The 13,113-nt window shown below is 43.4% G+C and overlaps 1 protein-coding gene across 10 annotated transcripts in view; it reads right to left on the reverse strand.

The window, feature by feature from the left end:
- VPS35L (VPS35 endosomal protein sorting factor like) overlaps positions 1–13,113 on the reverse strand; it is a 1,435,757-nt gene that overhangs the window by 634,345 nt on the left and 788,299 nt on the right. For all 10 annotated transcript variants that reach the window (XM_073591197.1, XM_073591205.1, XM_073591203.1 and 7 more), the window contains one exon: positions 9,316–9,369. In XM_073591197.1, the coding sequence (XP_073447298.1) occupies positions 9,316–9,369 (54 nt within the window). The remainder of the gene's footprint in view (positions 1–9,315; positions 9,370–13,113) is intronic.

Below are 13,113 nucleotides of genomic sequence, written 5' to 3' on the forward strand. Positions count from 1 at the left end.
ACATAGCCACTGTCAAGGTGGAAGTAGAGACGTATAAATATATAGGGTGGTTTTATTCTTCCTTCCAGTAGGAAGAAAGGCCCAAGGTTAGCGGGCATATGACAGTTTAGATCTGAGGTCACACTGGGGCCAAATGTGTATCCTGGTCCGCCTACAATAATGGGGGGCAGTAACTGGTGGTAAATATGGATCAGATGTGGTTCAGAAAGCAAGTGTCACAGCACCTCGCACCAAGAGCGTCCTGTCTGCAGCAGACAGGACGCTCTTGGTGCGAGGTGCTGTGACACTTGCTTTCTGAACCACATCTGATCCATATTTACCACCAGTTACTGCCCCCCATTATTGTAGGCGGACCAGGATACACATTTGGCCCCAGTGTGACCTCAGATCTAAACTGTCATATGCCCGCTAACCTTGGGCCTTTCTTCCTACTGGAAGGAAGAATAAAACCACCCTATATATTTATACGTCTCTACTTCCACCTTGACAGTGGCTATGTGAATACTCCTGCTATACTTCACTAAAGTTCTACACACCACGACCAGGGAGCGTGTCCGATGGGCAGTACGTCAATATATCTATGTTTCTTTTAATTCGTCCTGGAATGCACAACCTATATCCGTAGATACCAATAAAATTCTTGTTGCAAACCCTACAATTACCCCTGAAGAAGGAGGCATAAGTAACTCCGAAACGCGTCGGGTGCACATGTATTGGTATCAACTTCTATATTTATGGAAATGCATTCCTTGTTTTTAACTTTATAACTATGTGATTCACTTGATTATTTTTTGTAACTAATAAACTGTTATCTACTTTACATACCTTTTTTTAAAATATTTTCTTAAAAAATGTGCCTTTAAAGTCCGCTAGGGGAACTTCTTTTGCTCTAAACTCGAATTTAGGATGTGGCACAACAAGTAGATAATTGATCGATCAAATATTTTGTTCCTATGGCGGTAGTTCCGCCACTGGGAACTCCATAGCAAATGTAAAATAAAATTGGCATGGGGTCCCCCCAAAATCCATACCAGACCCTTATCGGAGCATGCAGCCTGAAGGACAGGAAGGAAGGGATGAGTAAGAGCCCCCCTCCCTTCTGAACCATACCAGGCCACATGCCCGCAACATGGCCCCCAGACCCCCCCCCCATGTGAATGTGTTTCGGTACATTGTACCCCTTACCCATTCACCAAAAAAAGCAGTTTAATTTTTAAAAAGACAATAGCCGGTTTTTGACAACTCCTTTATTGTAACATAGCTCTGAGCCGTCTTCTCCCCCGAGCCGTGTCTCCCGCCGCCATCTTCTCCTGGTGCTCTCTTGCCACCGTCACTCCTGCAGCCGCCTACTTCTCCGGCCCCCGTATTTTTCCTCACTGCCGTGTTCTTCTTGTGTTGTCACCCGCTGTCTGGCATCTCTTACATATCCATGGGGTGTGACCATCTGATGACGTCACACGGAGAGGTCCCCTTTATTAAAAGAGGGATGGGTTCTCCGTGTGACGTCATTGAATGGTCACGCCCCATGTCTGTGTAAGAAACGCCAGACAGCGGGTGATAATCCAACAGAGGAAGACAGCGGTGAGGAAGAACACAGCAGCGGGAGAAAGCGGCCAAAAGTAGTACAGAAATTACTTTAGGAAATCAGTGCGGCATTGCACCGATTAGCCGGTGCCATTGCCGGCAATTGTCGTCAATTTGGCATACAATTTGACATGTCAAATTTCACCAATGTGAACCAGGGCTGACACATACAACACTGCCTATCCACCAGCTGAATTCATTACCTACAATTCTCCATAGCTCTTATATATAAAGACTCCACCTAAAACACCTTTATAATTGACTTGCAGGTGTGCTGAAGAGACTACTTTTCTTTTTTTTTTTTTTTTTTTCTTATGTTTCTTTTTTTTTTAGTACACAATTATATCTTATAATTTCTATGGGTATAAGTAAGATATTGCAACTAAATTAAAAAGAAGAAAGAAAAGAGAAAAACTAGAAACAAGCTTAATAATGTACATTTAGTTTATCAGCAGAAACACAATTATGTACATTGAATGGCATAAAAAATATTCTACAGGACATGTGATACTACATCTAGCAAAACAGTTAGAAATTGGGTTTTAAAGCGTTTGTAAAGGTGTTTTTTTTTTTTTTTTTTAAATAACAAACATGTTATACTTACCTTCACTGTGCAGCTCGTTCTGCACAGAGTGGCCCCGAACCTCGTCTTCTGGGGTCCCTCGGCGGCTGTTTCAGCTCCTCCCCGCAAGCATTCACCACCTTAATGCGAGCTCCCTCGCACGGTGGTGAGTGCTTGCGGGCGCGCTCCCGTGATACAGCCGGCGGCTATAGCCGCTCGCTGTATCACTCGGCCCCGCCCCCCGGCGCGCCGCGTCATCGGATGTGATTGACAGCAGCGCGAGCCAATGGCTGCGCTGCTTTCAATCCATCCACTGCAGCCAATCAGCGGCCAGGGTGAGCGGAGGAACAGATGTCGGGAACGCGAAGCTGACTTTCGAGGCGTCAGGTAAGTAAAACGGGGGGCCTGGGGGCGGCGGTTCTGTCAGAAGTTTTTTCACCTTAATGCATAGAATGCATTAAGGTGAAAAAATTTTTACCTTTACAACCCCTTTAAGGGCCCTGCCCATAGATTACAATCTAAAATTTGTCTAAACCTTAGAGTCGACACAACTTTACTTTCAGTGTATAACGGGCAACACATTTCATAGTACAACAACTCACCCACCAACCCTCATCACTTTTTTATATGCAAGATTATAGAAACATACTTAACAGTCATTCTTACAAAGCATTCCAACATAATAATAAAAAATGCACATATTCAAACTTTAACACCAACCACCACCCCACAATCCACACACAAACATCGGTTACCATGTTTTGCTGGAAGCTGCATTTCTGTGTACATGATTAAGCAATGAGATCAAAGAGTAGACGGTCAGCAGATGCTCCCAAACCATGAATGCATTGTCAGACAGGAACAAGACACACACAACATTGACAGCATGGCCACATAAATCCACTTTTGATGGACAAAATGCACAAGAATTTCAGCAAACAGCCCTAGTGGGGCATTTGTCATTATGTGCAATAGCATTCATTCTCCCCCACAAATCACAGCAAAATACCTGGTCTCTTCTTAGGCCAAACCAATTCCCCCTACTGCAGTCCTTTATATAAGCTAGGTTGTATTGTTAGCACACTGACACACACCCACCAGTATCTCTCGATGTCTCTACATGTATGTCTAAAGTGATTGCACCTGATGAGCAGGGACACATAATACTATTTGCAACTGTGTTAGTCCTTGGCTATATGCATCAAATCTCCAACTACAGGCCTAAGATTAAAGTAAATTTGCATGCACATAAACAAAGCAACAGTTTACTAATCATTTGTACCTGTGCAGTGTAAACCCTACAATTTTAAATGTCCAAGTCCATGGGCATGATTAGTGCTAACAAACATTAACATCAGTCCCTGGCTGCAACGAGCTTCCAATCTAAAGTTCAAAACTAACTTTCTTACATTAGAGACTATTTTGACAGGAGACAAATAAGATGCCAGAATGTCTTTGGATTGTGGTGAGAAACCCACACAGGGAGAACATATAAACTTCAACACACGCATTAGAATGTTGGGGATTTGAACCAGCAACCCCAATGCTGCAAGACAGAATTGTTAGCCACTTAACCAGTGGGCAGCCTCGCATATGTACTCTGCATCTTTGTGGTGTGAACCAACCCCAAGTCCACAGCCATGCTCAGTGTCACAAGCCACATACAATATATTGTCCTAAGTATTGGGACACCTGACTTTATACGCACATGAACTGTAATGCTCATTACACCTACCATTACAGTTCATGTGCATATAAAGGCAGGTGCCCCAATAATTAGGACAATATATTGTATATTGCTTGTGACACCAAGACCCAGTCTTAGTCCATAGGGTTCAATATTGATTTGGCCCACCCTTTGCAGCTATAACAGCTTCAACTCTTTTGTGAAGGCTATCCACAAGATTTAGGAGTGTGTCTATGGGAATGTTTGACCATTCTTCCATAAGTGCATTTGTGAGGACAGGCACTGATGTTGGACGAGAAGGCCTGACTTACGGTCTCCACTCTAATTCATCCCCAAGGTGTTCTGTTGTGTTGAGGTCAGGACTCTGTGCGGGCCAGTCAAGTTTCTCCATCCCAAACTCACTCACCCATGTCTTTATGAATCTTGATTTGTGCACTGGTAAAAATCATTTGGTGGAGGGGGGATTATGATGTGGGATTGTTTTTAAGGGGTTGTTCTTGGCCTCTTAGTTCCAGTGAAGGGAACTCTTAAGGTTCAGCATACCAAGACATTTTGGACAATTTCATGCTCCCAACTTTGTGGGAACAGTTTGGGGGTGGCCCCTTTCTGTCCCAACATGACTGTGTACCAGTGCACAAAGCAAGGTCCATAAAGAAATGGATGAGAGAGTTTGGGGTGGAGGAACTTGACTGGCCTGCACAGAGTCCTGACCTCAACCCAATAGAACACCTTTTGGCTGAATTAGAGCAGAGACTGCGAGCCAGGCCTTCTCATCCAACATCAGTGACTGGGCTCACAAATGCATTTTTGGAAGAATGGTCAAACATTCCCATAGACACACTAAACCTTTTGGACAGCCATCCCAGGAGCTGTTATAGCTGCAAAGGGTGTGCCAAATCAAATTTTAACCCTACGGACTAAGACTAGGCTGCCTTTAAAGTTCATGTGTGTGTAAGGGCAGGTGTCCCAATACTTTTGGCTAGATAGTGTATCTGGCAAGATTTAGAATGGTGGTGGAACCCTCCTACACATAAATACCACATTTAGACATGATTTATAATTTTAGGACCCGAGTCAGGAGTTATGTTTAACATCATAGGGAGATGAGACAACTTCTTTACATGAAGTGGCATGTTTAGGATTCAAACCCAGACCTTCAGGGATGCTAAGCAGATATTCTAACCTGTAAGCCACAAAGCTGCCACATGTGGAAACCTCCTACATATAAATACACACATACTGCATTTCTTTTGACATATAGCTGGTGGATTTACATTACTCAAGAGTTATTCTTCTTGATTTATTCTGTGATATTTGGTGGTTCTTGGTGGGTGAGTGTAGAATAGTGATGCTACCCTCTGATTTTTGGGAATTACATTTTGATTTATGATGTTGGTAAACATATCACATTTTTTGGGTTCAAATTATGATTATTTGGAAATAAAAAACACACAAAATTGTGACTCATTTTAAATTTGAATCAGCAATGGTATTGTTTGTGCTTTGTAAAGACACCTGTGTGAGTTTGGGTAAAGATTTTTGCGAAATGGAAAGCAACAAGTGAAAAATATATTTTAATAAAAAATGAAAACATTACACATGCTAGCATTCTTAAAGTGGAGTTCCACCCACTTTTACAACTGTTCAGCATCCCTTACTAAATTGTGCACTGTAAACAAATTGGATATTTTTTTATTTTTTTTCTCAGCACCTACTGTATAGCTGCTGTATTCATCTTTCACTTCCTCCTCCGGGCCGTGGCCCATCGCATCATTTCCTGTTTGCAATGCCTTCTGGGAAGGGGCGGCAACTTCCTCTGACACTGCTGTTGCTATGGAAACCTGACCTGAAACCTATTACACTGCTTGTGCTGCACTAAGCATGTGCGAGATCTGCAAAGATGAGATCCAGGAAGAAATACAGTCTGGCTTCAGATGCCCACACTTAAGATGGCCACGGCCTGCTGTAAGTTTATAAAATAACAAACTACTGCTATAAACTAACAAAACAGACCTTAGTTTACAGACTAACTTTACTAGAATACATCAAGCTTGTGTATTATAGGGGTATTTTTATTTAAAAAGTATAATTTCGGCCGGAACACCACTTTAACCGGTTCAATACCGGGCATTTTCACCCCCTTCCTTCCCAGACCAATTTTTAGTTTTCAGCACTGTCGCACTTTAAACGACAATTGCGCGGTCGTGCGACGTTGTACCTAAACAAAATTGACGTCCTTTTTTCCCCCACAAATAGAGCTTTCTTTTGGTGGTATTTGATCACCTCTGCGGTTTTTATTTTTTGCGCTATAAACAAAAGAAGAGCGATAATTTTGAAAAAAAAAAAAAACACAATATTTTTTACTTTTTGCTATAATAAATATCCCAATTTAAAAAAAAAAAAAAAAATGTTTTCCTCAGTTTCGGCCGATACGTATTCTTCTACATATTTTTGGTAAAAAAAAAAAAATCGCAATAAGCGTATATTGATTGGTTTGCGCAAAAGTTATAGCGTCTATAAAATACGGGATAGATTTATGGCATTTTTTTAAAAAAAAAAAATTTTTTTTTTTTTTTACTAGTAATAGCGGCAATCGCAATTTTTTTTCATGACTGCGACATTATGGTGGTCACATCGGACACTTTTGACACATTTTTGGGACCATTCACATTTATACAGCGATCAATGTTATAAAATTGCATTGATTACTGTGTAAATGTGAAAGGCAGTGAAGGGGTTAACCACTAGGGGGCGGGGAGGGGTTAAATGTGTTTCCTAGGGAATGCTTCTAACTGTAGGGGGAGGGGACGCACAAGGGAAGGAGACCGATCAGTGTTCCTCCTTTCTGGGAACACAGATCGCTCTCCTCTAAGCTGACAGGACGTGGATCTCTGTGCTTACACACAGAGATCCACGGTCCGGCCCGGGTAACGGGCAATCGCGGGTGCCCGGCGGACATCGCGCCGCCGGGCACACGCACCGGGTCCCGAGCAACGCGGCGGCGCGCGCGCCCCCTATGCGACCGGGAACCAGAGGCCGTCATATGACATCCACCCAGGATGGGAGATCCCATCTGTGGACGTCATATGTCTATAGGCGGGTAGGGAAGTGGTTAAAAATAAAATTGATGACAAATAAGCAACATTGCTGCAAAGACAATTTCTTTGAGAGAAAGATACATTTAATCTCAACATGAAAGGTATTTATTTGTGGAAGTTACAATTGTACCATTAGAATCAACGGCTGAAACTTGCACCGGGCTACATAACTCAGTTTTACTTCCAAAAAACGCTCTTTATCCGCTTCCTGACCAGCGCACGCCGACATACGTCGGCAGAATGGCACTGGTAGGCAAATGGGCGTGATTGCGGGTCCAGCGGACTCGATGTCTGCCGGGTGCCTGCGATCATGTCACAGAGAGGTAGAATTGGGAGATGCTTTTGTAAACAAAGAATTTCCCCATTCTGCCTAGTGACAGGACAGAGATCACTGCTCTCTGTCATCGAGAGCAGGGATCGCTGTCATGTGTGTTGTAGCCCCTCCCCCCCACAGCTAGAATCACTCCCCAGGACACACTTAACCCCTTCATCACCCCCTAGTGATTAACCCCTTAACTGCCAGTGTCATTTACATAGTAACCAATGCATTTTTTATAGCACTGATCGCTGTATAGATGACAATGGTCCCAAAATAGTGTCAAAAATGTGTCCGCCATAATGTTGCAGTCCCAATAAATATTGCAGATTGCCGCCATTACTAATAAAAAAAAAAACAATAATATTATTATTATTAAAAATGCCATAAAACAATACCCTATTTTGTAGATGCTATAACTTTTGCGCAAACCAATCAATATACGCATATTGCAATTTTTTTTTACCAAAAATATGTAGAAGAATACATATCGGCATAAACTGAGGAAAAAAAAAATGTTTTTTATATATTTTTGGGGGATATTATAGAAAAAAGTTAAAAAATGTTTTTTTTTTTTTTTAAATTGTCATTTTTTTGTTTATAGCACAAAAAAATAAACACAGAGGTAATCAAATACCACCAAAAGAACGCTCTATTTGTGGGGAAAAAAAGGACGTTAATTTTGTTTGGGTACAACATCGCACGACCGCGCAATAGTCAGTTAAAGCGACACAGTTCCGAATCACAAAAAGTGCTCTGGTCAGGAAGGGGGTAAATCCTTCCGGGGCTGAAGTGGTTAACCCAGCACTCATTTTGGTATTCACTATAACTCTTGGTAAAAAAAATCCATGGGAGTTAAAGCAGAGGTCCACCCTAAAAAAAAAAAAAAACATAAAAATGCTCCTAAAAATGTTAAAAAAAAATTGAAAGCTTTTTTTTTATACTTACCAGAAATGGCTGTTGCTAGGCAGATCGTCCTAATCTGCCACTTACTACTCCGCGGTGATCTTCATTCTTGTTCTGCTCGCGTTTTCCTCTGGGGAAGGTGGTGGTCTGTGTTCTGGGAACTGTGTGTGTCCCAGAACACAGCCGGCCATTCACAAAGCACCGCACAACTCACACATGCGCAGTAGAAAACGGGCAGTGAAGCCGTAAGGCTCCACTGCCTGTTTCCCTTAGTTCTAATGGTGGCGCCGGGACCCGATCCGGTGGACAGATCGGCCTCGGGCGGCCGACAGCGCAGGCACCATGGACAGCTAAGTGTGCTTATGAAAAGTCAGCAGCTACAGTGTTTGTAGTTGCTGACTTTTTTTTTTTGTTTCAGCTGGACCTCCTCTTTAAAAAGAGTTGTTTGCAGGTCTCAGCATGTTCAGTTGTGTTGGTACCAAGTTGTAAAGAGACGGAGAATTTATCTCTTCTCAGACTGTTAAAGTTATTTCAGTTTAGAAATCATTTTTTCTCATAGTTTAAAAGCAGATTATCTTTAAACAATATACTGCATATTTCAGTACCGTTTAGGCAATTATATCATGTTCTAAACATTATTTCCATGTGCAATAGTCATGGTCTTAACAAGAGTCCTGGTTTGGGCGCTCTTTGTTTTCAGGGAGCTATAGTGAATTTGTTTTTGAGAGTATTTTTTGCACCAGTGCTACAGTGAATACCGTCTTAGCGCTAATTCGTAATTAGTGCTCATTAGCATGCAGCGATATAGTAAATGACCCCCTATATGTATTTTTTGTGTAGTCATTTATAAATCCTGTGTGATACATCATTAAGGTTCGGTATATTAATTTGAGTGCAGCACCACTTTATATTATACATACATAGCCATTGTAGGATGGAAAGAGGTGGAGAAAATCTGTATGCTCCTACAACTGGATTGCAAGACGAAAAGTCAGATGCATTTAAAAACATGTATTCCTGCATTCATAACAGAAAATATTGACATGTGTTTTTCACTGTGTTTATAAACATTTTTTTTTTCATTTTTTAATTGGTTCTTTAAAGCTGTTGAACAGTAGTTAAAGAGTCATATGCATATCTTACAACTGGACTAAAAACTCACCGAAAAATGTTTGCAAGTATAATCAATCCAAGCTTCTGCACAATTAATGTAATCCTAAAAATGAAAAGTGGATTTTAGTAAAAGCTTGTAGATTCCCACAAAAAAAACAAAACAAAACACACAAACACAGGAAAATGCACAGTGGCTGTAATATAACCTTACAACTAGAGTAACTGTCACAAAATCTAAATCATTCTGGAGCAATTGCAAGAAAAAAAAAATGTCACACAGTCTTATTCTGCACTCCAGACTTTGAGGATGAGGGTTTATCCCTTGAAATGCATAAGCCGCTTTGGTCATGGAAAGGTATTCCCATGTCACCGGTTGAGCACTGTGGACCTGGAGGCAGTCTTGCTAGCATTTCATGATATGTTCTCTTATGTCATGTGTTTGTGCGTATATCACTTGTTTTGATGTTATATAAAAAAATAAAAATAATAATGTGTAATGGTAGTGCACTAGGTTGATGCCCCCTCTCTGTTGTTATACGCGGAGAGTCAAACAAGCCCTAAAGCACCACACTCAAGTGCAGGAAATTATTCTGAGGGAAAAAAAAAAAAAAAAAAAATGACCTGTTCTCCCTGGCTATATAATTATATATACACACACAGGTGCATCTGTTAAACTTAGAATATTACCAAAAAGTTCATTCATTTCAGTAACTAAATTAAAAAAGTGAAACTCATTTTATATAGATGTGTTACACACAGAGTGATATATTTCAAGCATTTATTTTTTATTGTTGATGCTTATGGCTTACACCTAGTGAAAAACCCAAATTCAGTATCTCAGAAAATTAGACTATTACATACCCTGTAAGACCAATAAAAAAAAAAACAAAAAAAAAACATTTTTTTTAATAGAGACATGTTGGCTTACTGAAAAGTATGCCCATGTACAGTATAGTATGCACTAAATACTTGTTCAGGGCTCCTTTTGCATGAATTACTGCATCAATGAGGTGTGGCATGGAGGCGATCAGCCTGTGGCACTGCTGAGGTGTTATGGAAGCCCAGATAGTGTCCTTCAGCTCGTCTGCATTGTTGGGCCTGGTGTCTCATCTTTCTCTTGGCAATACCCCACAGATTATAAGTTTTCTTGCCAATCAAGCACAGTGATACCATGATCAATAAACCAGGTATTGGTACTTTTCACAGTGGTAGTGTGGGCAGGTGCCAAGTCCTGCTGGAAAATGAAATCAGCATCTCCATAAAGCTGGTTTAAGTAGAGAGAAGCATGAAGTGCTCCAGAATACCTGGTAGAGGGCTGCGCGGACTCAAAACACAAAACACAGTGAACCAACACCAGCAGATGACATGGCTTCCCAAATCATCATGGACAGTGAAAAAATAAGATTTTTTACTCACCGTAAAATCCATTTCTCTGAGTTCATTGACATACACAGCCTTCACGATAGGGTTATATCGCCTCTATTAGGAGTAGGACTAGGCAGAACAAAAAAGCAAACAAGCACCTGGCTATGCCCATGGGCCGTCATTAGTCAGTATACAACCCCCTCCCTACTCTAGGTATTCAGTTTAGTAGCAAGCAGTAACAGAAGTCTCAAAAGAACTCCATAGAGGGGTGGGGTGCTGTGCCTGTCAATGAACTGAAACTGATTTTACGGTAAGTAAAAAAATACTATTTTCTTATTTGTTCATTGACAGACACAGCCTTCATAATGATAGGGACGTCCCAAAGCAGTTCCAAACATGAGGGGTGGGAGAGCGAAAAATCCCAAGGCTAATATAAGAGCCAACCAGGTAACAGGAACTTCACCCAGGACACGCTGGAACCTAACCTGAATGATACCCCTTCAAGAGGGAATAGACCCTCTAATCAGTGGCCTGCAAAAAAACTTGCGGCCAAAAGAGGCATCCGCAGATGCCATCCCGTTCACTTCGAAGACTTGTGAACAAGTACACCGACGACCAGTGGTTGCATGATGACCGAAGGCCCCAGAAGCACTAAGCGCCCGAGAAGAAAGTGCCATAACAGGAAAGGAGGCACCCGATCCTTGACCGAATAGCCCTCCCTCCGGAGAAGGGTAGCAGAAAAAAACAGAACGCCCCTTTCTTGGCCTATCCGCCAATACCCCTTCAGGGCGGATAAGGCAAATTCCTTGGAAAGTGCTGACCAGGGACACAAGAAGAACACCACAATGTCCTTATTCAAATGGAAATCCAAGGACAGAATCCTGTAAAAAAAATAAGGGGCAAAGCACCACCTTAATCTGGGTAAGGTGAACGACAAGATAACGCCCCCCTTTTTGACACCCTGTGAGCGGAGGTGATAACCCCCAACTGACCACCTCCCGAGCCAAACTTGGAATCTCCTGAATATATTGAAAGAGAGATAGAGAGGCTCCAGTAGAACCGAAATTACCAAGTTCAGATGTCACGGCGGTAGAACCACCACATTGGCGGCAACAAATGCGTAACCCCTGGAATAAACGGTATTCACAGGGGCACAGACCCCCGCAGCACCACCCCTCAGGAAGGGGGGGGCACCACGAGGCCTAGCAGGCCGCCGAAGTCATGGCCTAAATTTCTGGCCGCCCGCCGCGAGCACGCAGGGGGGGGGGGTCGCAGTAGGCCACAAAAACTGCGGCCTCATTTTCTGGCCGTGCAGCACACAGTAGGCCACAAAAGACGCGGCCTCATTTTCTGGCCGTGCGCGGCCCACGGTAGGCCGCGACAGCCGCTGGCTAAATTTTCGGTAGGTTGCAAAAGCCGCGGGCTAAATTTTTGGTCATCCACCGCTGGCCCACGACCCTCAGGGGGACCGGGCTAGCCCTGAGCCCAGGATGGACCTGCCGGCCAAGCAGCCACCGCGAGTGAGGGTCGTTAGGCCGCAATGGCCTAAACTAGCCCCCTGACACCCGATCACCCCCAATACAAAAACTGAGGGTGGAAAAAAAAAAGGGGCATGTGTCCCAAAAAGTCCGTAGGCCAGAAGCCTGGACCTCACCTGGGAAAGAGGGGGAGGGGGGAATGGAGGAGAGCATGGTTCCCCAAACCGACCCCCCCAGGGAGTGCCCAGCTGCTCCACCATGCCTGGACTGGTGGAGCCAATAAAGAAAAACTAAAAGAAATAAAACAAAAATCCAAAGAACCACAGGTCCCAACAGGGAGCCAGGTCCTTACTCCTGACTAGGCAGAAAAAAACTGAATACCTAGAGCTGGGGGGTTATATACTGATTAACCACTAGCCTACCGCCCACCGTCATGACGGCGGGACGGTAAGCCTCTTGTTCTGGGCGGACGTCATATGACGTGAGCCCGTTTAAAAAGGGCATGCGAGCAATCGTGTGCGAGCAGCCCTGTACAGTCGGTGGCAGCGTGTCACCGAGACACCACTCGTCACCAACAGGGGTGAACAGCCACTGGGCATCACGGCCGATCACGAATGGTAACTCCCCGCAGTGCACGTCGCATGCGGCGAACGTGAGCGCGCTGCGCGTGCACGTCGGTGGCGGCGTGTTCCCGGGAACACTGCTCATCACCGACGATAGTACACAGCCATTGGCCAGGGCTGTGTACCACGTGATCGGCTGTGATCCATTCACAGCCGATCACTAAATGTAAACAAAGAGCTGTCACTAGCTCTTCTCTCCTCACACACCGCTTCCAGTGTGAGGAGAGAAGAGCCAGGAGCAGTGAGTTACAGATCTATGTTTAGTAGTGTCTGCACCAACACCACACCTGTCCCATCGCCCCCCCCCAATTGTCATCTGTCACCCAACAGTCACCCCATAAAAGTGCACCTGTCACATAAGAGACTGCCATCAGTGACCAT

Source organism: Aquarana catesbeiana, linkage group LG06, assembly GCF_042186555.1.
Source record: "Aquarana catesbeiana isolate 2022-GZ linkage group LG06, ASM4218655v1, whole genome shotgun sequence".
Lineage (NCBI taxonomy): Eukaryota > Metazoa > Chordata > Amphibia > Anura > Ranidae > Aquarana > Aquarana catesbeiana.